The sequence below is a fragment of the Ursus maritimus genome, unplaced genomic scaffold (genome assembly GCF_017311325.1).
Source record: "Ursus maritimus isolate PB19 unplaced genomic scaffold, ASM1731132v1 scaffold_17, whole genome shotgun sequence".
Classification (NCBI taxonomy): Eukaryota; Metazoa; Chordata; class Mammalia; order Carnivora; family Ursidae; genus Ursus; species Ursus maritimus.
In genome coordinates, this window is record NW_024424119.1 from 59,608,441 (window position 1) to 59,631,740 (window position 23,300).

Consider the following 23,300-nt stretch of genomic DNA (forward strand, 5'->3'; position numbering starts at 1 on the left):
GGTTCCCTGACACTTTGGGCTCCCTCCTGCACGCCTTGCTAAAGCCAGCTGTTCTCTTTTCTGGAATGTTCTTTGCTGGCCAGCTCCTCCTCCCTCAGGCCTTCCCAGGAGCTGCCTCGAGAGCAGGTCCACGTGTGTCCCCGCCCCTCCACGCAGGGCGCTCTAGCAGGGAAAGGGTGACCGGTAGATTCTTACGCGTTTGCTTCCCTGAACCAGGACTTGTCCAGGCACCAGCTATTTCCTCCAGCTGGCAGGCGGTCGTTCCGGTGCCCCCAGGCCTGAACCTCCGTGAGACCTGGGTCGGGGCTTCAGCCCTGTGCGGTGCAGGACTGGGGCAGACTCGGGGGTCCTGGCCAGTGGCCGTTGGCACCACGCTGCTTGTGACCCCTCGTTTGTTCTCAGGACCGCCTGGTTCCAGAGGGCCAGGCGGGGGGCTGCTTGGGCATTCAGCTTCCCCTGACGTGACACGTCTGTCGAGAGTTAACGTGATAGGAAAGCACTGAGGAGAGAGACGAGCCCTCCTAGGACAGGTGCTGTCGTCTAAGAGAAAGGCAGCAGAAAAGTGAAGTCCTTCCGGGCCTTTCCCTCGCATCTCTCCAGACCACTGTCCTCACGCGTTGTTCGTTTCCACAAACGAGACCACAGCGTCCTCTCCAGCGGGAAGCCTCACGCACTGAGCTGGTGCAGAGTTGACTAGACCCGCTCGTCACGCCCGCCGCCAAGCTGCCAGGCACAGACCGCCCGCGCCGGGCTCCCGACCTGGGAGCACAGAGGCCTGGTGGGCCACAGAGTCCAGAGACGCGCCTGCCTGCCCTCGTCCACTTGTCTTCTGGGTCGTCGGTTTTGTTCCCCTCCTTTGGCGAGACTGGTCCTTGATTGTGTCTTTGAACCGGTAGCCCACAGGAAGCCAAGACACGCGTGCTGAGCTGGGTCCTGCTTTCCTGTGAATCGTGCCGTCGACCACTCGTTCAGGAAGTGCCAGGTCTGCCCAAGAAAATACGTTTGTGTTTTTTTCCTAATGGTTTTAAAGCTTTATTTTCAACACGTTGGGTTTTTAGTTTTGGAATTTCTCTATGATGTGTGTGTGCCCATTTTGTTTTCCATTAAGTCAGTTGGGATAAACCAAGTACATTAGTGAATTTACTTCTTTTTCATTAAAACAGAGCAGTAAAATGAGAGGATTAGGAAGGAGTTTTTTTTGGTTTTTTTTTTAAGATTTTATTTATTTATTTGACAGAGAGACAACACAGGCAGGGGAAGTGGGAGAGGAAGAAGCAGGCTCCCAGCGAAGGAGCCTGACGTGGGGCTGGATCCCAGGACTCCGGGATCACACCCTGAGCCGAAGGCAGACGCTTAATGACGGAGCCACCCAGGCGCCCCGATTAGGAAGGTTTTTGTCTACAGGGACAGAGTGGGGGAGAGGGCAATAGCAGAAAGATGTGAACCCATTTTAGAAGGGCGAAGGCAGGTTGCCCAGATGAGGCTGCCTGCCAGTCCTCCCTTGCTCTCCAGGGCAGCTTTACCCCCACCGGCCCGCAGGCGGCCAGAGTCTGGCTCTGGAGAGCTTGCTGGAGGAGTCCTGCAGTGGAGAGGAGGACGGTCAGGCTCCGGAGGCAGTGGGTGGAAGTCTACAGCAGAGCCCAGGGCAGCCGCCCCTGCCCTTGCTGAGTGCTGGCCGCTGTGGGAGACGCTGGCACAGGGACACCGGGCTCCCCTGGAGATAGCACGGGCTCTAGAGGCAGACCCTGCGACAGGTCTGTTCCAGGCCCTGGCACCTCCCAGGAGGCAGCGAGCCCCCCCCAGCAAGAACAGCCCACTCTCTGTCCCCGCGGATCCCTGTTCTGGACGCGCGGCTGCGTGCGGTCATGCAGCATGGACTGCACGTCTGGCTTGAGTGCGATGTTTCAAAACTCGTAGCGGGAGTCGGACTCCTTTTCTGCTGAGGGCTGAACGAGACTCCGGTTACAGACAGACCACATTTTGTCGACTTGTCCACGAGCGGACTTTCAGGCTGTCCCCACATTGGCTGTCGAGAGCCGTGCTGCTGGAGTGTTGTGCGCGATAAGCGTGTGGCCGGGTTCCCTGGCTCTCCGGACGGTGCCCGCCAGGGGAGGTGATAGGCCGCGTGTGGACGTGTTTGAGGAGCTGCCAGGTTGGTTTTCAGTGACAGCCGGGCCGTCCGTGGAAATGATCCCTCTTATGCGTTCGTCTGACCTCCTGCTCCCTCTGCACATTCTCTAGATTCGAGTCCATGTTGGTTTTCAACACAAAAAATACTTATTAAGGGGTGCCTGGGTGGCTACGTCGCTGAAGCAGCTGCTCAGGTCATGACCCCAGGGTCCTGGGATCAAGTCTCACGTCGGGCTCCCCGCTCAGGGGGGAGTCTTCTCCCCCTCCTCCCCGCCCATGCTCTCTCTCACTATGTCTGTCGCTATTTCTGTCTCTCTCAGATAAATAAAATCTTCTAACAAATCCTTTCTAAGAACCATCAACAGCGGCCACGGCACTGCGTGGGGTTGCTTTGTGCCCGCCCCGTGTCCCGTCAAGAGGAGATGCCGGCCGCCGTGCTGCCCTAAGGGCCTCTGGCTTCCCACGTCTGCAGGAGTATTGACTCTACCTTTGCGTTTGGTTTGCTCTTGAGAGAGCGAGTGTGGGGGGAGGGACAGAGGGAGAATCTCATGCAGACTCCATGCCCGTCTCACGACCTCATGACCGGAGCCAAAATCGAGAGTTGGACGCCCCACTCACTGAGCCACCCCGGTGCCCCAATTCTGCCCTTGGTTTGGGTGTTGATTGGGTTTAGAATTCTGGGTCGATGGTTGTTTTCTCTCTGCGCTTGGAAGCCACAGCCGCAGTCTTGCCGGGGCCCACGGCAGGTGGGTGCGCTGCACTCGGCTCAGGTGGCGTGCGCTTTCTCTCCGATAGCTCTTTTAATTGGTCGTCGTGAAGTTGGTGTATCACGTGTTTTGGGTGCAGCTCCCACACGTATGTACTGATGTGAGCATCACCCTGGTGGTTCTTCTCTGCAGACTCTGCCCCACTGTGGTCCCTGCACCTGCGAGCCCACAGCCAGTGCCCCGTTCTCCGTCATCACCGTCTGTTCAGGGCTGTTGTGGACGGAACCCTTCTGAGCCTGGTTCCTCCACTCGGCAGAACGCCTTGGACGCTCAGGGTGTTCTGGGAACGGACATTCGTCACGTCGTTTGCATCTGGCTGAGAAGCGGCCGCAGCTCAGACGCGCCCGTTGGCACTTACGCCTGTCGAAGGGTGTTGGGTGGTTTGAGTTGTGCAGTCGTGCGTAGAGCGGCTCTGAGCGTCTGCACCCAGGCTGCGGGGGGCACGCTTCCCTTTCCCTGAGCGGTGTTGCTGGGTCACACGGGAAGTGTAGTTCAAATTTGTAAGAAGCCGCCAGCCATTTTCCAGAGTAGCTGCTCTAGTCTGAATGTGTGCGCCCCCCACCCCCCAAAGTCATGGTGAAGGCGTTAGGACACGGAGCCTCGGGAGAGGGACCCCGGAGAGCCGCCTGGCCCCTCCCGCCGCCTGAGGACACCAAGACTCTGCAAGCCAGGGGGCCCCGTGCCGGCAGCCTGGTCTCGGCCTTGGGCCTTCGCGACCGTGAGACGGAAACGTGTCCTGCCGCCGGGCCCCAAAATACTTGTGGTATTTGTCGCGCAGCCCAGGCTGACCGAGACCGCGGGCTACAGCCTCTGCGTTCGCGGCGGGGCAGGGGGTTCCCGGGCTCCGCACCGTTTCGCCCTTGTTACACGGGCGAGCGGGCCTGTCCGTCTTGGCTTCAGCTTGCGCTTCCCAGCATGGATCGAGGAGCGTCTTCTCTGGAGACGTGGCTGCCTGTTAGTTTTGCCCTTTTTTCAGACGGGCTGGTGGTTTGCTGGTTGTCGGGTTTCGAGCGGGGTTTGCGCATTCTAGGTACAAGTCCTCTGTCAGGTATGTGGCTCGTAAATGTTTTCTTCCAGTTTGTCGCTTGTTTTTTCATCTGCTTAACTTTTTTAGAACAAAATTTGTAAGTTCTGGTGAAGTGCTACTTACTGACTTTTTGTGACATGGATTGTGCTTCAGCGTCCTGCCTGGGAATTCTTCGCCTCCCACCAGACAGTGAAGGTTTCCTGTGGTTTCTTCTAGAAGTATATTGTGACATGTTGCATTTAGACTTTCGATCCATTTGAAGTGGATTTTTGTAAAAGGCATGAAGTTGAGGTTAATTTTTCTGCATCCGGCTGGCCAGTTATTCCAGAGCCATTTATGGAAATGAACGTCCATCGGCTGCCTCTGCCACCATCAGAGCCTCTCCCCTGTCCACTGACTTTGTCTGTACTTTCGTAAAGTTCATCTGCCACGTGTGTGTGACCTGTTGTGTTCCGCTAACCGGTGTCTGTTTGCACCAACGCCAGCATACGTCCTAATGAATATTAGCCTAAGTGGTGTGATTCCTCCAACTTTATTCCTGTTTTCCAGAAATTCTTCAGCTATTTTTGTTCCTTGGCCAGTAAGTGTAAGTTTTAGAATTTCCTGGTGTATATCTACAAAAAGCCTGTTGGGATTTGATTGGCGTCGTATTAAATCTACGGGTCAGTTTGGGGAGAATTGACATCTATGTTGTCTTCCAGTCCAGGAACATAATTTGTCTCTGTTTGTGTCTTTGCTTTCTTTTCAGTCATCGTTCTGTAGTATTCAGCATAAACACATGCTCTCTTAGGTTAATGCCTAAGTGTTTCTTTTGGTCTCAAGCTATTGTCAGAGGTAGTATTTATTTATTATTGTTTTTTAAAAGACTTTATTTATTTTAGAGAGAAAGCAAGGGGATAAGGGGCAGAGAGAGAGAGAGGATCTCAAGCAGAATCCCCGTTGAGCAGGGAGCCCAGCACAGGACCCTGAGATCATGACCTGAGCCAAAGTCAGGCATCAGACGCTCAACCAACTGAGCCACCCAGGCTCCCTGTAAAAGGTATTTTTAAACTTTGGTTTCCAATTGTATAGTCCTAGTGCTTAGAAACAGTTGTTTTTTGTGTGTTCTCTTTATATTCTGTAAGCTTGATAAACTGACTGGTTCTGGGAGGTTGTTGAATTGTTTGTTTTTGCAACTTTTGGGGGATTTTTCACATAAACACTCATGTCATCTGTGAATGAGGACAGTTTTATTCTTCTCCAGTTTGTATGCCCTTCGTTCGTCTTGCTCACTTTATCCCACCTGCTGAGTTTCCCGCCGTGAGGTGGAACAGGAGTGGAAGGAGGGGCTCTTGGCCTTGTTCCTGGTCTGGGGAAGGTTCCCTCTTTCACCAAGTGTGATGTTACCTGCAGATTGTGCTGATGCCCTTACCAGGCTGAGCGAGCTGCCTTCTGCGGCTGGTTTGCCGAGGGCTTTCCCGTGACTCGGGTGTTTTGTGAGATGCTTTATCTGCATCAAGTGGCATGTCCAGGTGGTTCTTCTGTACTGTTCCTCGGTGGCTTACGTTCATCATCTCTAGATACAGAACCAGTCTTGCTTTTCTGGATTAAATCCTACTTGGTCATGGCATACAACTCGTTTTATATTATTTCTGGATTTGGTTTAATTATCTCTTGAGGATTTTGCATCTGTATTTGCCAGGGATGTTGGTCCATAATTGTCCTTTTCGTAGTCTTTGGTTTCGGGGTCAGGGTCATGGTGGTCCTATGGAAAAGGAGTTTGGAAGTGTTGACATTTGTTGAGGTTTGTCTTACGGTGCAGGCTGTGATCTGTCTTGGTGGGCGTCCCTGTGCACTTGAGAGAACGTGCACCCTGCTCTTGCTGAGTGGGGATGTTGTGTGCAGCTCAGTTCTCAGTTAAGTCCAGCTAGTTGGTAGTTCTCACACGTGAATCATATCCCCCCCAAAAAGATATGCTGACGTCCTAATCCCTAGTAACTGCAAATGTGACCGTATTTGGAAATAGGGTCTGTTTAGTGGTAGTCAAGTTAAATTGCGGCATAGAGTGGGCCCAGTCCAGTAGGACTGGGAGCCTTATACAAAGGGGAGATTTGGACACAGACCTGCAGAGGGACGATGATGGGAAAAGGCCCAGGGAGAGGCCATGTGAACACAGAAGGTTGGACTGATGGGTCAACAGATGACGACACCAAGGATGGCCAGCCCCACCAGCAGCCAGAAGAGACAAGGAAGGGTCCCCCCACGGCAAACGTGTGGACTTGTGGCCTCTGGGGCCGTCAGACAAGGAGCTCCCCAGTTCAGGGCCCTCAGTTCCAGCAGCCCGGGGAAATGGGCACAGTGCTGTGTTGGGTTCTGCCCTTGCCGGTTCTCGGGCAACACCTGCCCTGAGCGAGGGCACGCCGTCTCCAGCTGCGACTGCTCTCTCCTCTTGTTCTGCCACTTTGCTTCGGCTGTTTATGGCTCTTTTCTGAGCTACGCACACATTTGGGGGTGCTTTACCTTCTCAGCGAATGTTGCCTCTTCCCCATGGGCAGCATCTCTTTCCCCCGGTAAGGCTCTTTCTTTCTGAGGCACACTGTGCGTGGGGTTAGCGTAGCCAGTCGAGGCTCCCTTTAGGAATGTTTTGGTGGAATGTGGTTTTCCATCCTTTCCATCCTTTCCATCCCTTGTGTCCTATTTGAAGTGCTTTATTAGTCATGGAAGAGTGGGGTTGTAGGGCTTCTGTTTTGTTGGTTTCACTTTGACAGTAATGTAATTATCGATGTGCTGAGGTAGGTGTTTGCCATTTTGTTTGTTTTCTGTTGGTCCTCTCTGTATTTGTGCCTCCATTTCCTCTCTGCTGCCTAGAAGGACAGAATTATTTGGACATTCTTTAGTGATCTGTGTTAGTCTGTCTACTGTGGTTTGTCTCTTGGTGTCGTATTTTTAGTGGTTCTTCTAAGGATCACAACACACTTCTTAACTTTTATTGTACTTTTTTTTTTTTTTAAAGCAGACTCCTCGCCCAGCGTGGCCCCCAGCACAGGGGTTGAACTCATGACCCTGAGATCAAGACCTGAGCTGAGACCAAGAGTTGGACGCTCAGCCAACGGCGCCACGCCGGCGCCCTACAGCACAGTTGACTTGTAACAGCTTACTGATGGACTTGGTTATTTTGCACTTTAACTGGGATGGAGGCACCTTACCCCCAAGGGTCCCTTTATTGTCCCCCCATATCTAGACTGAAAACTCCATCAGAAGACATTATAACTGCCTTTCTTTCAACTGCCAAACATGTTGTGAAGAACTCAGGAGGACAGGAGTCTGCATTTCTGTCCCCTCGTTGTCGGCGTCCCAGCCTCGTTCTTGCCAGAAGAACTTCCATCGTTGGCTACAGAGTCTCTTTCTTTCATTTGAGAATTTATTTCACTGGTATTCATGAGGGTGTTTCCACCGGCTACGGCATTCTGGGCTGACAGCCTTCCCGTCTTGAACCGTGGCTTCCTGTGAAGGGCCTGCAGCGCTCCAGGCAGGCGTGAGCTTTTCCCCACTGCTGTCAGGGTTCTTCCATCTTGGGTTTCGGCAGTTTGACGAGATGCATCTGGGAGTGGATGTCTGTGGCTTTATCCTATTAGGATTTACTCTTCTTCTTGAATCTGTGGGTGTGTATCTTTCACCACATTTGGGTGGTGAATTTCAGCTGTCATTTCTGCAGATCACTTTCTTTTGGGCTCCCGGCGATACAAACATTAGACCTTTAATGTCTGTCCCACAGGTCCCTGGGGCCTGATTTTTCCCCCAATTGGTTTTCTTTCCTTTGTTCAGATTGAATAATTTCTGTCCACCTGTCTTCAGTCATATCCATTCTGGTGGTCTGTCTGTCCAGTGAGTTTTAAAATTTTGCTTTTCAGTCCTAAAATTTCCATGTGGCTCTTCTAAAATCTTCTGTCTCTTTTCTCTTTTTCTTTTTCTTTTTCTTTTTCTTTTTCTTTTCTTTTCTTTTTTTTGTCAGAGAGTGAGCGAGCAAGCAGCGGGAGCAGCAGCAGAGGCAGAGGGAGAAGCAGGCTCCCTGCTGACCAGGGAGCCCGACGCAGGGCTCGATCCCAGGACTCCGGGATCATGACCTGAGCTGAAGGCAGATGCTTCACCCACTGAACCGCCCGGGTGCCCAAAAGCTTCTGCTTCTTTGCTGAGACTTTTGTATCTTTACATCTTTTGAAATGTTTGTGATTGCTGGTTCAAGCGTTTTACGACTGCTACTTCAGAGTCTCCGTCAGATAATCTTGACATCTGTGTCCTTTCACCCTTGGCATCCGCTGAGTGTCTTTCCCTCTGAGTTGACGTTTTGAGGGTTCTTTACGTGCCAAGAAATTGTGGGTTACGTTCTGAACATCACTTGATTGGCTCCGGGTCTCGTCTGACTCCTGGGCGACTGTCAGTGTCTGCTTCACGGGCGCCAAGCTCTCGTTAGGCTTAGGCCCACCACACCCCCCACAGTCTGTGGGCCGGTCCTTAGGCTGGGATTGGGCACTGGTCTGCAAGCTCTTGCGGTCTGGTCTGATGCGCGCATCTGCAGCCTGACGGTCAGCCTTAGTGGCCATAGCCACCTCACGGGCTGTTTCCCGAGCTGCTCCCTCTGGCCTGGGGGCCAGCACCGTCTGCTCCTTCAGCCAGAGGCGTGGCAGCCAGAGGCGTGGGGCTCTTGCTGCCCTGCTGTCATGCCCTCCCCTGGTCAGGCCACTTCTGGGTCCGCCCCGCGGCAGTGCAGAGCGAGCACAGTGGTAACGGGCTCCGGGAGCCCCACAAGCTGCACTGGACACTGTGGGCCTCACTGCCCCTACGGCCTCTCTGCCCAGCTGCTCTGTCCTTCTGGCAGGCTGCTCTCTGGGCACTCACTTCCGGGCCGAGGCTGTTCCGAGTCCAGGCCAGGGCCCAGACATGGAGTGCTGGTTCTGCTCTTGCTCCCCAGCCGCCTGCTGCAGTGCCCTATTCAGAGCGAGCGCTTGGCTCTTCCAGCTGCCCCGTGGGAGGGACGGGGCCTGCGTGCCTGGTCCGTCTCACTTGGACGCACAACCCCCCCCTCAGAGCGTTAGGATCTCGGGACCCTCGCCGGCTGTGGCCTCACCGCAGCACATCTCATGGGGGCTGCTGCTTCTCCCGGTCAGACCTCGGCACCCGTGTCCTGAGGACTTGTCTTCCTGTACTCGGGCCATTTTCTGCCCCGTGCTCCCTGCTGCAGCATGAGCTGAGCGCCTCCTGCCCCAACCGTGCTGTCCCCCGCCCCGGCTTCCAGCTCTTCCTTGAGTTTTGGGGGGAAGGGCGTCTGCTCCAACCTTTTTTCCATCTCAATCACTCTACCTGTTGTGTTCCACTGGCCTCCTTTTGAAAGTCTGGGTGTTTTCTATTCGTTTTTTTTTTTTTTTTAAGATTTTATTTATTTATTTGATAGAGACAGCCAGCGAGAGAGGGAACACAGGCAGGGGGAGTGGGAGAGGAAGAAGCAGGCTCCTAGCGGAAGAGCCCGATGTGGGACTCGATCCCATAACGCCGGGATCACACCCTGAGCCGAAGGCAGACGCTTAACGACTGCGCCACCCAGGTGCCCCTGGGTGTTTTCTATTCTTATCCCCTGCTTTCATTTTACAGATTTTAGTTTCCTGGATGATTTTAAGACCTTTGCAGAAGATCGTTCCATTTTTGCCACTTGTCAGGAGCGTATTTGCCCTCAGGGAGCTTGCTGGCTACTTCTGGTGGCCTGAGCCTCATGGCTCTGGATGGTCTCGGGTGCACTGTGTGCGGGACGTTTTGGGCTCTGTTGCTGTTGTGTGCTCGTGTCTGGAGGTCCTGACATGAACCCCAGCAGCCCCAGGCTTCCCGTTGTTACCGTGGGCTGGGGCGTCCTCCTCTGTGTGCACAGCCCACACTGGTGGACACTCAGCCGTGAGCAGCTCCTCTGGGCCCTCTGCCTTCCCTGCCCAGCCCTCCCCCTGAGCCAGTGTGGTTCCAACCCCAGCAGCCTCTGCTCGGCACTGCCTCTGGCCTCTTGTTCCCGCAGACCTGTCCGTGCCTGCCGTGTTTGTCCCGCAACTGTGGCAATGGTCACTGTGCTTGGATGGTAGACAGTGGGACACGATGAGCTCCATGTGTAGCTAGGCATGGAAATAAGGCCTGCCGCCCCATCAGCAGCCCCACCCGCACCCATCACAATGAGGGGGGCAGGCGAGCCCCCAGGACAGATGTGGGTCAAGCCTTGAGGGTGTGGCCGGGGCTGCTTCCTGCCCCTCCACGTCCACCCCCCCACCCCCACCCCCCCGCTGCCACATGCTGGTCGTCTGCAGCGCCTCCCCAGGTCAGGTGCGCCCCTTTACGCCTCCCTGCTGGCAGCGAACACACGTCCTGGTGGACGAGCTCTGGCACTTTCTGCACGCTGGTGACCTTGTCTGCTCAGACGTTCCAGGGGCAGCAACTGGGGACGCAGCCTCGAGCCACACCGCTCCACCACAGCCTCAGGCGTCCTGCTGTCAGGTGGACCCCTCCGTGCACACAGAGATTAGACGGCAGGGTGCTATTGCCAACTGTTTATTCAGGCCCCAAACAGGTGACCAGTGACATGCAGTTTGCCTGGGCCCACGGCAGACTGACCTGTGCTGCCTGCCGGCCCTGCTGGTGAGCAAATGAGTCCCCAGAGGAGGGGCCGGCCGAAGGGTACGTGTGCTGCTGACGGTCCCAGGGCACAGGCCCTGGGGGAGGAAGGTGCGCGAAGAGTGGGGCCCCAGTGTCCAGTGCATCTCAAGCCAGCCATGGGGCTGCCCCGCTGCTGAAGGGCACAGCTGTGGGAGGTGGGGTGTGGTGTGAGCGTGGTGGGGGGCAGGCCATCCCCTCCCTGGAGTCCTGCTGAACCCCTTTCTAAGGCAGGACTCTCACGAGTGTCTCTGCCCACTGCATGGTCTGGGCAGCGGCTGGGCCCTTGGGAAAGGACTGCCGACCTCTGGGCCATCTTCAGTGGGTCCCCTCTCAGCGCCTCTGACTGGCAAACCAGGAGAAGAAGGGATGGGGACGCGGACGCGGGGCATGGTGGATGCGCACAGTGCGTGGTGAACGCCAGGCTTTGATGGTGGCGTCATCGCTGGCCGTCAGCAGGAGCTCCTGCTCTTGGGGGCTGAAGACCACCGAGTTGACGACGTCCTGGTGCCGCAGCTTAGCCAAGCAGATGTTGTAGTGCCGGTCCCAGATGTAGCCGTGCCGGTCCTCTGCCCCACTGCGGGAGAGCCTCGGGTGAGACCCGGCCCAGCGCACCTGGACCCGGCCCGGCCTGGCCCTGCACACTACCTGGCCACGAAGTCCCTGCTGACGTCCAGGAAGATGAAGAAGCACTCATCGTTGGGTGTGTAGGCACGGTGGGCCCGCAGAGCCCGCTTCACCTCCCGCATGGTCTTGAGATCAAACACCAGCAGGTCGATCTCCTCTGCGATGGGCGGCGGCTGCATGGGGTCGGCCACCACGGAGCCGCTGGGCCAGGCACGGCTGTTTACGTACAGGTACCTGGGCAAGGGGCACCCTGCTTGGTATCAGCGGCCTGCAGAGGCCCCCACCCGGGACACTCTTGGGGGCCCACCTGTTGTCCGGGGACAAGCCCATGCCGATGATGTGTCCGTGCACGTCGATGACGTGGTCCAGGGCGTCAAAGAAGGCATCTGAGCCCCGCCCCTCGCCCAGCACAGGCCCGGCTGTGGTCATCTGGTGTGGCAGGATCTGCTTGATGCCTGCGGGGGGCCAGGTGAGGGCAGCAGCGTCTGAACCAGAGGGCCCCACGGAACGTGCTCTCCAGGAGGCTGGACCAGGGCGGGGCCCCCAGGACAAACGGAGGAAGCAGACGCTGCCCAAAGACGCCCGCCCTGCCCTTGGCCACGGGACCCCACCCCAGTCGCGGGGAAGCCTCACCCCCCGGCTCTAGGGACGCAGGAGGGCCTGCTCCCCTACCGATCTGGTGTGGCGAGTAGGTGAGGCAGCCCGTGGTGAAGATGAGGAGCTTGCGGGCGTCGGCCATGCTGTGCTCTGGGGGCTTGGTGCGGCCCTGCGCCAGCAGCTCGGCCACCTTGGTCTCCAGCGCGTGCTCTGACAGCTGGGGCTGTGCCCGCCCGTCCAGGAACCCATCCAAGAAGCGCCGCAAGCCCTCCTTGGTGCGGGCCGGAGCTGGCACTGGTCCCGGGCCTCCCGCCTCGTCCTCACTGTCGCTGCCCAGGTCGAAGACGCGGCCAGGGGGCGCCCCGGCATCCAGCAGGAGGTCGGGGCTGTCGAAGCGGCTGCAGTCGGCCACCATCACGGTGCGGATGGTGCTGGCGTTAAGGTTCTGAATCTTGAAGAGCCGCTTCACCACGTTGACGTTCTCTGACTCCACGTCCTGGGGGTGGGAGACAGCAGGTGGGTACCAGGCCAAGGAGGGAGCAGCCGCGGGGGCACACCCGGCCGCACCTGGAACGCGTTGTTGAGCCAGAGCACTGAGCAGGAGGTAATGTCCCCGATGCGGTGCAGGTTCCCCGAGATCAGGCTGGTCTCCGTGAGCCAGCAGCCGAACACGTCATAGGGCTTGTTGCGCACTCGGGACAGCAGGGCGAAGCTGTCTGCAGGGGAGCAGGGGCAGGGCTGTGGGGAGGGGCTGGCAGGGCTGGGGGGGTGCGGGGCTTTGTGGAAGGAGGGGTGGGGCTGGCCAGAACAGCCGGCCCGCCCCAGGCCCGCTCTCACCTAGGCTGATGACTGCGATCTCACCCGACGAAGAGTTGTGGGGCCCTAGGAACACCCCGGACGCCAGCAGCAGCGAGTCGTCCTGGTTGAACTGGGAGAACTGGGTGTAGCTCCAGTTATAGGGCCGCATGTCCGCGCTGTGCAGCAGCGAGATGGTCAGGTCGTTGTTCCAGATCTGCGTGGGGGCGGAGTCATCTGGGGGCCTCTTGAACCCACCCTGCACGGGACCCCAGGGCCCATGCCGCAAGTCCCTCTCCCAGCTGAGCTCATGCCCAGAAACACCACCAGGCTGGGCTCCTGGCCCCTGGCTGCCCGCTGACCCGAGTGGTGCGGGTCTACACGGCGGGCTCCTGGCTCTGGGGCAGAACTCGCTCCCCTCCGTCGGCAGCGAGGGCCACCCCACCTGGCCCCGGCTGCCGAGGGCTGGGCTCACCTTCACCGTGCAGTCCTTGGAGCAGGAGGCAAACTGGTAACCCGAGTGGGAGAAGCTGAGATGCAGCACCTGGTCGGTGTGCTCCTTGAGCGTCTGCACCTCCACACAGGGTACTCTGTCGTAGAGCCGCCGGAACTCTTCATACCAGGACGTGGCCGCTGGGGGGGGGGGGTGGTCACCACTGGGACCCTGAGCCTCCTTTCCCAGAGGCCAGCACCCCAACAGCGTAGGGGCCAGCCCTGCCCCTGGAGGACGTCGCCTCAGCTGCAGGGGTGCCCCCGGCACCCCCAAGCCCCTGCCTCCCTGCCAGGCTTGTACTGAGGCATGGCCTGGCTGTTCCCCATAAGTGTGAGGGCCACATGGTGCCCTGGTGGCCACTATGGAGATCTGGGCGGTGGGGGACCAGTGCTGTGGCTTCAGTGGGCAGCATGTGAATGGCCCTGCCTCCCGCCCTCCCAGCCAGCCTGGTGCACTGTGGGGCCACGTGCAGGCCCTGACCTGGGTGCCGGGGCACGTCTCGGGCCACCTGGTAGTAGCGGTAGAACTGCTCCCTCCACAGGAACTCGTCCCGGGACACGGCCTGCCACTGGCGGCACACCAGACCGGCGGCCAGTACGTCCGCGGGGCCCAGGCTCAGGAAGATCTGGTAGACGAGGCTGTCAGGGAGCAGGGGCGTGCCCCCCTCGTCCATTGTGACATTCTGCCCAGGAAGCCCTGAAACCCACACGTGGTCCCCTTAGTTGCCAGCCGCACTGACGGAGGGTACCGGCCCCAGGGGAGGGGCCCTGGGGTTGGGCTGAGGCCACTGCCCTGCTGGGAATTCCATCGGACTGAGCGTGTGTAGACAGGGCCAGCTGGCACTAACCACTGGGATAAGGGTCCAACAGCTTCTCCAAGCCCCCTGGACAACGACACTCCTGACGGGCACCCCTGCACGTCCCAGTGGTTCCCTGGAACAGGCGGCTTTGGGCGCTCAGCACCTCCCGGCTTGGTCCAGCCTGAGCTGGACCCCACATCTGCTCTCAGCCCAGAAGGGGCCTGGTCGCGGGGGTGAGGCCCTCTGACCTCCTCCCGCTCATGGGGCAGAAACACATCTGGATGCCTGGGCCGGTGACTGCTCCGAGGCCGAGAAACGAAGAACCGCTGACCCCCACGCACTCCTTTCACTCTGACCTTGTAGCCCCAAGGCTTCAGAGCCGTCAGCATGGGACAGAGGTCCTTCCGAGAAGAGGCTTGGGGCCGGCCGGACGAGCTCCAGCCCGCCTGCCCCAGACGCCGCCAGGGACACCAGCCGGCCCTTGGCCTCTGCCCTGTGGCCTAGGGGAGCCCTGCCAGGCGGTCAGCGGGCCAGCGCGGCCACTGCCAGGTGAGCCGGGGGCGGGGCGGGGGCTGCCCAACGTCCCCTCCCACTTTCCCTCCGAGGGGCTGCGGGGGGCGGGGCCTCGAGTCGGCCCCGGCGCCCCGGCGACTCATTGATCGGCAGAGGGCGCGGCCGAGGCCGGGGTGCCGGACGCGAGGGTGGGGGAGCGGCAGGGAGCCGGGGACCGGACACGGCCGGTTTGCGACGCTCCTCGGGGCCGAGGAACCGGGGATTGGGGGCCGGACGACGACTTTCCCCGGGGCCGGGCGCACTCACCGCGGCCGCCTCCGCCCGGCTGTGCTGCCCCTGCCCCGGCGGCCGGCCCGCCGACCCGCTTCCGCCCCGCCGACCCGCTTCCGCCCCGCCGCTCCAGCCGCCGCGTCTCTATGATGGAGGCCGCCAGGCTGACGCCTCGAGCCCTGAGGCATCGATGGCTGCAGAGTGTCGAGCACCCGGCAGCCCGGATCGGCTATGGCTGCGCCTGCGCGCATTCGAGCTCGCGCCCAACAGCGCCCCTGGCGGCCGGGAGGGGCGGCGGCCTTGCACCGGGTCCAGTGGGCTGGTCTGAGGGCAAGGCTCACTCACCTCGTGAGTTCGCGACCCCGCCCCGCCGCTCCCAGCTGCTGGGGCCCTGGGTTAGGGGGTCGTGGACGAGGAACCAGAGGTCAACCCGGATTTTGTAAGCAGGATATGGCGCCAGGGCCCTGCCGGGAAGTGCAGAGTCGAGGAGGCTGGGGGTGGACTCTTGTGGGGGGCAGGGTGCTTGGTGAGGCAGGAGGACCAATGGGGACTTCCTGGGCTGGAGGTGGACGGGCGCCGACTTCCTGTGCCAGGCTTCTGGGCGGCACTGGACAGTGGACTCTGCCCCAGGACTTGGCCGTCCTGCCCTGGCCTCCCCCAGTCCCAGCACTGTTACTGCCACCACCATGCTGACCCCCAGGACTGCACTCCTCTTGACTGTGCTCCTGGCTGGGGGCTCCCTGAGCCAGAGGCCTCGGAGACCCCCTCGGCCCGCGTCCCCCATCAGCACCATCCAGCCGAAGGCCAACTTTGATGCTCAGCAGGTAGGGGGCGACAGGTGGTGGGCAGGATCTCGCCCCGCTTTCCAGGGGTCAGGGCCGGGCAGCTCTTCATCCCCTTGTGCCCTCACATGGCCTGCCCCTAGTTTGCAGGGACGTGGCTCCTTGTGGCTGTGGCCTCCTCATGCCGCTTCCTGCAGGAGCAGGGCCACCGGGCTGAGGCCACCGCACTGCATGTGGCTCCCCAGGGTGCAGCCATGGCTGTCAGCACCTTCCAAAAGCGGTGAGTCCCCCACACGGACCCCTGCCCCCACCCTTGCTGTGGCCTGGACCAGAGTCCTATGAGGCCTTGCCCGGGTTGGGGTCCCTAAGCCCACTGTGCTCCCCCCCCGCTCCGGCCCCCCAGGGATGGGATCTGCTGGCAGGTGCAGCAGCGCTACCGAGACACAGGTGTCCCCGGCCGCTTCCTGCTCCAAGGTGAGGCAAGGGCATCAGGGGATAGGGTGCAGGGCTGGGGGTAAGAACCTGACGCGGCTGACTCAGCTCTGCCCAGCCCGAGGTGCCCGTGGGGCAGTGGACGTGGTTGTCGGAGAGACAGACTACCAGGGCTTCGCCATCCTGTACCTGGAGCAGAAGCGGCGGCTGTCGGTGAAGCTGTACGGTGCGTCCACACGGAAGCCCATGCTTTGCACACTCAGGGCCATCCACGTGGGGCGAGCCCAGAGGGATGCACAGACCCTCCCTGCCCTTCCCTCCCTGTATTGCGACCCTCCTCAGCTGAGCAGCGGTCCAGGGAGGAGTCCCTGCAGATAGGCCCAGGTGCGGGGACAGAGGGGACAGTGAGGGGGATGGGTGTGTCCCAAGCACACAGACCCTATGCCCAGCATGCCCCGCCTGCTCCCTCACCACGTGCCCAGGAGCCCTGTGTGCCCCACAGCCCGCTCCCTCCCACCAAGTGACTCGGCCCTGAGTGCATTTGAGCAGAGGACCCAAAGGGCCAACCTGACCGAGGACCATATCTTGTTCTTCCCCAAGTATGGTAAGCCTCCCCCAGTGGCCTGCCTTGTCCTCCCCCGTGTGCCCTGCCGCAGCCACCCCTGACCCCTGCTTGGGCCTTCAGGTTTCTGCGAGGCTGCAGACCAGTTCCACGTCCTAGATGGTGAGTGGGCAGTGCTGGCCGGGTGGTGCAGTGAGGGGGGCACCCCTCAGCTCCTTCACTGGCTGAGTCTCGTCTCTATGCCCCAGAAACCAGAAGGTGAGTCCAGGTGGCAGCCCTGGCCTTAGAAGGAGTGAAGCCTCTGAAGGTGGTGGCACCTGCTGCCCCGCTCACGGAGCGCCGGCGCCCCACGGGGTCAGGGCCACCCCATGGAGGACGCTCGCCCTTATGTGCCCAGAGCTGCTCATCGCCCAGAGCTCAGGAGCAATGCCTTCATTAAACGCCGTCCATTTTGGCCCCGATTCCTTCCTTTCCGTGTTGGACCTGGACCAGGGCCTCTGCCTGCTCGTCTTCTCATGGGCATGTGGGGCTGCTTCCTTGGGTGGGCTGGAGAGGGAAGTGGTGGGCTCCCCTGGTCAAAAACCCTCCCCAGGGAGGCAGGGTGCAAATGGCTCTTTTTCAAGGTCTGGAAGCGCCCACTGCCCTGCTGTCCCTGTGCCCGTCTCTACTTCTCAGTTGGACCCCCTGCACTGTGGTCCCAGCTGCCCTTCCCTGCTCCCAGTCTGAGCACACATGCCCTGCAGGCCTTGCTGGGCTGCCCTGGGTAGACCCAGGAGCTGAGCCTGCCCCCTGCCCAGATGGTGGGGGACCTTTTCTAGAGGGATGAGGAGCCCTCCCCACAGGTTCTCCTGGTCTCCCGCTAACCCTGTGCTCCCTTCTGGGAGGCACAGGTCCAGAGTCCCAGTGGCCCTCTGGCCTGAGGCAGGACAAGCCCCTGGGGAGGGGCAGGCGGACCCCCTCCCCATTCCTGGATGTGGTGCCTGGGTCTGTAGTGAGCTGGCGATGGTCTCAGAAAGACAGGAGGCTGGGCTGTCCCAGTGGCTACCCTGAGGGCTGGCAAGGGCAGAAGGGGCACGAGATGGGCCTGGGAGTAGGACTGCCCCCCTGGGGCTGAGTCCAGTCCTGGCATCAGGCAGCCAGGTACCCCTCGGGGTAGATTGCGAGATTACGCAGGCAGGGAGAACAAGGAATGTCTGTGCTGGGGGGGGGGGGTGTCTATCCCGAAATGGAGGAAGCTGGCCAGCCTAATTCAGGTGCTAGGATTGCGGTGAGCACAGGAGCTTGGCACACAAGTGGGGGAGCCCACACCCAGGATCCGACCAAGGTTGCCAGCTGTGAGGAACCAGGAGGCACGGTGTGCTTTGCTCTGTAGAGACCTTTCTGGAATGTGGGAACTCCAAGGCCCATGGGAGATGGAGGCAGGGGAGGGAAGGGCTGAAAATGGGTAATGGTGTCCCCCTCAACCCTGGCAATGGCTGCCTGGAGCGGCCCCTCCAGGTGATGCCAGATTGTTGGGGGGCTGTGGAGTGCTGGGGAAGGTCTGCCTCCAGGGGCTCCCCACTGCCCCCAGGGTAGACTGCACGTACTTTCCACATCCCAGGTCCTGGCTGACCTGTCTGACCCTCACCAGGGGTCCCAGACACTGGAGAAATCACTGGAAGAGAAGAATCAGGACTGGGGGAAACTGACCCTAGAGGAAATAGAGCTACTCCAAGAGGGCAAAGGGCACTTGAAACAAAACAATTTTGAGTCACCCAGCATGCAGCTCTCCCCCTCAGGGCCAGGGCCTGCCCAGGGGGGGTCCCACAGGGGACGGCTGCCCCAGGGCTAGGGGAAGGAGCTATGGCCCTCACCCTGCACCAGGAGCCCAGTGGGCAGGGCCTGGACCCCGCTCGGCTCCTGCTGGTGAGAACACTCTCCAGATCCTTCCAGCAACCCCCCTCCCCATCTTGTTAAACCATCTTCTCTATTTGCTGGGGCACTGGCCCCTTTCAACAGCTCTGATGACTTGGGGATGGGTACTATGCCCCCACACATGCCCATCCCGTGCCCCGAGGGTCCTGGAAGCACCCTATTCCAGGACGGTGTGCCTGGGCTCTGATGATACCTCTTCCATGGGGGGCCAGGTTTCTCCCTTGACCCCCCTCATTGGCCTCCCCAAGCCTTGCTGGGCAAGATCCAGGCCCACATGGCTGTGAGTCAGGGCCCGGGGGTGCTCCTGGACAGACATGCCCGGCACACACTTGTTCTTCCTGGAGAAATGTGCACGCCTCTCCCCAGCCCCCCACACTGTCCCCTTGGGAACCAGGCCGGGGGTGGGGGGTTGGCCTCCCTTCAGGAGAACTTGGGGGAGGGTCTGAGGAAAATGGCAGCCCAGGCTGGGGCCAGACTGGAGCTGGAAGGTCTGTCCAGTCAGGAAAATGGGCATTAGTTTGGCCAAAGCTGGGCCTGAACTGGCCCCAAGCCTGATGAGCGTTTCTCAACACCTGGCACACAGGTGGGGCGGCTCCCTGTTCCTAGAAGCTCGAGGCGCCGAGCTCACCACTGACTGCTGGTGAGGCTGAGGGGGCGCCTGAGAGCGGAACCCCCCACTAGCCCCCATCTCCTCCCTGGGCTGCCAGGGGGTAGGGGTGAGCACCAGGCTATCCCGGGTGAGCTGTAGGCACCACTGTCTGGTCCCACCTCTGCATGCCCACTTGGCCCACTGGCTCAGTCCAGACCAGGACTGGGGTGGGTGCTGCTGGGAAGAGCCAGCAGCAGCCTTGTCTGGGCTCCATGTCTCCAGTGGGTGGGGACTATACCCGACCCCACAGACTGGGCAGTGTCCACCCTATGTCCCTTGGGACTGGCATCCCAGAAAGGCAGACATTTGGGCTGAGGAGAGGAAGGGAAGGTGGGGGGCCCTGGCTCCCAGGGCTTTGAGGGAAAAGGGCAAAGGAAACTATAGCCTCCCCACGGGCCCTACGTCCCAGAGACCCACAGAAAAGATGTGGAGTCACCGAGCCCCTGTATCAGGTGGGGCCGTGGCTGAGAGCTGGCAGTGCCCCAGTGAGCCCCCTGCAAGCCTGGCCCCACAGCCCCCAAACAGAAAATGAGGGCCTCTGCTCTGGGGTGGGAGAGTTCAAACACATCCCCCTCTCAGGGATTCTGGGGAAGGATGCTTCTGGAAGGACTGCAGGTCCAAAGGGTGGTGCTGGAGACCCTCCCAAGTGACCACAGGGCTGAGGGCCCACAGCAGCCCAGGCCTGTCCCTCTGGGTCTCCAGCAGCAGGTCTGTGGGGGGGGGGGGGTTACGGTTGTCACGCATTTTATTTCCACAAAAATGTTTAATGAACTCTAATTGTCACAAACTAGGTGAAATAACTGTAGTTCTAAGTGAACTGTTGTTATGTAAAAATGTTAATTATAATTTGTATTTTGCCTTTTAATTGTAATAGGTGATTTTTAATACCTTAGAAAGAAGGAAAATACTTTATTTTAGAGAGGGGGGAGCTTGAGAGACAGCGGGGGTGGAGGGACAGAGGAGCAGAGAGAGAGAGAGAATCTTAAGCAGGCCCCACACCCAGCACGGATCCCAAGGGCGGGTCAATCCCACAACGCTGAGATCATGACCTCAGTGGAAATCTTGCCAACTGAGCCACCCAGGCGCCCCCAAGAAAAATACCTTTTAAAACTGTATAGAACTTACCTTTGGGGCGCCTGGGTGGTGCAGTCGTTAAGCGTCTGCCTTCCGCTCAGGGCGTGATCCCGGCGTTCTGGGATCGAGCCCCACATCGGGCTCCTCCGCTGGGAGCCTGCTTCTTCCTCTCCCACTCCCCCTGCTTGTGGTCCCTCTCTCGCTGGCTGTCTCTCTGTCAAATAAATAAATAAAATCTTAAAAAAAAAGAACTTACCTTTAATTGGCAGTGGTGGTTGGGGCCTCCAGGAAAGGCCAGAGGAGCACTGTCCTGGGAGCCCACGGGGCCTTGCCGGGATGCGAGGGTGCTGTGTCCCTAGCCCCCAGCGCCGGTGGTCCCACAGGCAGGTACATGGTCAGCCCTGTCGCGAAACCGTTGGCCCTTCTCGCTGGGTCCCCGCCCCCCCTGCCCACACAGCAGCTCCAGTGGACAGGTGGGCCACGACCCCTGCATGTGGGGGACAGGACTGGACACAGCCCGCGCGGAGGGGACCCGCCACCTCCCTCCAGCTCCCGGCAGGGCCTTCACACGGGTCGTCCACACGTCCTGCTCCCGCTCAGCACCGCCCCCCCGTCCCCACCCGAGCTGAGGGCCTCAGCGGCTGTGACGGGCCCTCGGGGACCCCCTGAACCCAGCCCGCCTTCCTCGCCCCTCCCCGGGGCAAGCTGGTCCCCGCCCACCCTCTCGGACGCCGCGGGAAGAGCTCGGGAGGGCGGGAAGCGCCAGCCCCGCGCACAGCGGCCGAGTTTGGGGCGAGAGAAAGAACTCGGGAATAGCTGCGCGGAGGGCGCGTTTGGGTGGAAGCGAGGAAGGGACGCGGACGGCCCTGGGCGCGGGGAGCGGGCAGGAGGGTCCTGCAGAGGCCGGGAGGGAGGGGACACCAGGCACCCGGCGGGGAAAGGGCTGCGGACGTCCAGCCTGCACCCCGGCGGTGCGTCCCGACCCTCCCCGCAGCCTTCCCGACCGGCTGCAGCCGTGGACCCTGCGGCCCTTCCGGGGCGATGCGGGAACCGGCGGCAGCTCCTCGCCCGAGTCCCTGACTCCGCTTGTCTTTGCAGACCCAGCTCCCGCGCGCGCCGCCCGCGTCACGTGCCCGCCCTCGACCAATCGCGTTGACGGTGGGAGGGGCCACGCCTCCAGCGGCCCCGAGCTTGAGGAGCGCGGCTCCCCGCGTCCCGCGCGCAGGCTGCGACCCTCCTGGCGGACTGCAGGGGGCGCCAGAGTCACTGAGTGCAGCCAGAGGCGCGGGGAGCCGCGTCCCCGGCTAGGCGGTAGTGGGCGGGGCGCCCGGAGCACTGCCCGGGGGTTGGTCTCAGGCCCGGGGGACCCGCCTGGTCTCCGCTGCGGCCGGGCGGGCGGGGGGCGGGGGGGGGGTCCCTACTCTGACCCGCCCTCAGTCTCCCCAGAGCGCAGGCCAAAGGGGGCGGCTTTCAGGTCTGCTGTGGGCGCAGAATTGGGTCGGGAGCGCCAGGGGCGGGCTGGTGCCTGCGGGGTGGGAGGTGGAAGCCAGGCGTCCGCCGCCTCTGGGGTCGGAACTGCCACGGCACCGCGAGCTCGGTTCGCGGTTCTCGAGGAGAAGCTGGTGGCCCCGGCCCTCCCGACCCCTGACGGCCCCTGTCCTGGGGCGGGCCGCCGACCCAGAGAGGCCTCGACGCGCCACCTGGCAATGGGAACCGCTCCTGGAGGAGGAAGATGGGGGGCAGCCTTCTGCAGAGTGTGGGGGACGAGCCCAGCCCCACTTGTCCTCGGGGGAATTGGTGCTTTCTGGATGTCCTGCTTGGGGCCCCTCCTCAGGACAGGCTGCAGGTGGGAGAGGGAGGGAAGTGGCCCAGGCAGTGCGGGGCGGGGGGGATGGCCCAGGGCAGGGGGACCTGGGTGGGGAAAGAGGTGGCCCAGGGCAGGGGGATGTGGATGGGGAAGGAGGTGGCCCAGGACCTGGGGACCTAGGTGGGGGCAGGAGGTGGCCCAGGGCAGGAGGACCTGGGTGGGGAAGGAGGTGGCCCAGGGCAGGGGGACCTGGGTGGGGAAAGAGGTGGCCCAGGGCAGGGGTACCTGGGTGGGGAAGGAGGTGGCCCAGGGCAGGGGGACATGGGTGGGGCAGGAGGTGGCCCAGGGCAGGGGGACCTAAGTGGGGGCAGGAGATGGCCCAGGACCTGGGGACCTGGGTGGGGAAGGAGGTGGCCCAAGACAGGGGGCTCACAGGTCAGGCACACATCCCTCCAGGCCGTCTCCTAGAGCCCAGCACCTACGCATTTGACTACTGTGTGGCTGCTTTCTTGCCGGGCCCTTTCTCTGGGGGTGGCCTGGTGGGCTACATGCCCAGCGCAGGACCTCCTGCCCCAAGCCCCCTGTGTGGTGCCCCACCCCCCACTAGGCTGGGCTGCCTGCCCCCTGCCCTCCCTCTGGCAAAGGGGGCCCTGCAATCACCCCTCAGTCATCCTGATTTGGGTGCTCTGGCTGCCTGCCCCACCACCCCCTTGTCTGGCCTCACTCTGACCGGCTGCGACCCCTGTACCCTCATGCCTGGAGGGCCCCTTGGCCCTGTTCTTGCCTCACACTTTGGGTTTGGGGACGTGTGGAGCAGTGTGGGGGTGGCAGGCCTGGGCCCCGCCCTCGGTGTTCTGCAGCAAGAACGCTGTGCCCCTGACCCTCGGGACTAAGAAAAGGTCGAATCCCCTGTGTGGGATGGAACACCCTGCCCCCCACTGGGAGCAGGAAGGCTACTGTTCTAGGGCTCGGCCAGGGGGGCACCTCAGGCCCTGACCACCCCCACTGGCATGGGGCCCTGGGAAGGGGGCCCAAAGAGGGTGGAACTGGGGGTCTCAGGACTCAGAAAGTGAGGTACAGAGACATCCCTGGGAGCTGGTGGGCCCAGCAAGCACCCCCAGCCCCTCCATTTTCTGCCCGTCTCCCTTCCTGGGCTGGGACCCAGATGCCCCCATCTTTGGTGAGTAGGATCTCAAGAGGGCCCCTGCCCTGCCCGAGCCACCTCCAAGCCTTCTGCGCCCACCTCTTCTGCCAGGTCTGAGGAGGAAGGTGAAGGGGGCACACTGTGGGGAGGGGCACCTGCAGGAGGGCCCATAAAGAGGGGAGGATCTCAGTCAGCAGCGGACATGGCCACTAGCTTCCTCTCCGTCGCTATGGGGATGGGGCCTTGCTGTGCCCTGTG

The 23,300-nt window shown here is 60.9% G+C and overlaps 3 protein-coding genes across 6 annotated transcripts; 2 read left to right on the top strand and 1 right to left on the bottom strand.

The window, feature by feature from the left end:
• Nucleotides 1-2,393: 2,393 nt before the first annotated feature.
• LOC121103131 lies at nt 2,394-7,214 on the top strand. Its single transcript, XM_040632230.1, has 2 exons — nt 2,394-3,945; nt 6,920-7,214. Exons 1-2 carry the CDS (start codon nt 3,471-3,473, stop codon nt 7,051-7,053), a joined length of 609 nt encoding a protein of 202 aa, XP_040488164.1. The 5' UTR covers nt 2,394-3,470; the 3' UTR covers nt 7,054-7,214.
• Nucleotides 7,215-10,466: 3,252 nt separating this feature from the next.
• FBXW5 (F-box and WD repeat domain containing 5) lies at nt 10,467-14,769 on the bottom strand. 2 transcript variants are annotated; one of them, XM_040632231.1, is made up of 9 exons: nt 14,715-14,769; nt 13,577-13,792; nt 13,079-13,236; nt 12,646-12,820; nt 12,376-12,524; nt 11,884-12,304; nt 11,519-11,666; nt 11,233-11,445; nt 10,467-11,161 (listed from the first exon to the last, which is right to left on the bottom strand). In XM_040632231.1, exons 2-9 carry the CDS (start codon nt 13,767-13,769, stop codon nt 10,918-10,920), a joined length of 1,701 nt encoding a protein of 566 aa, XP_040488165.1. In that variant the 5' UTR covers nt 13,770-13,792; nt 14,715-14,769; the 3' UTR covers nt 10,467-10,917. The 2 variants fall into 2 exon arrangements, with proteins under 2 accessions (XP_040488165.1, XP_040488166.1); XM_040632232.1 differs by lacking the exon at nt 14,715-14,769 and having other exon boundaries at nt 11,233-11,412.
• A 61-nt stretch (nt 14,770-14,830) lies between these two features.
• On the top strand, nt 14,831-16,908 carry C8G (complement C8 gamma chain). Of its 3 annotated transcripts, none has more exons than XM_040632233.1 (8): nt 14,831-15,026; nt 15,309-15,502; nt 15,604-15,740; nt 15,864-15,934; nt 16,011-16,118; nt 16,395-16,496; nt 16,578-16,616; nt 16,703-16,908. In XM_040632233.1, exons 2-8 carry the CDS (start codon nt 15,365-15,367, stop codon nt 16,714-16,716), a joined length of 609 nt encoding a protein of 202 aa, XP_040488167.1. In that variant the 5' UTR covers nt 14,831-15,026; nt 15,309-15,364; the 3' UTR covers nt 16,717-16,908. The 3 variants fall into 3 exon arrangements, with proteins under 3 accessions (XP_040488167.1, XP_040488169.1, XP_040488168.1); XM_040632235.1 differs by having other exon boundaries at nt 14,976-15,117; nt 15,272-15,502; XM_040632234.1 differs by having other exon boundaries at nt 14,976-15,117.
• Nucleotides 16,909-23,300: the final 6,392 nt, after the last annotated feature.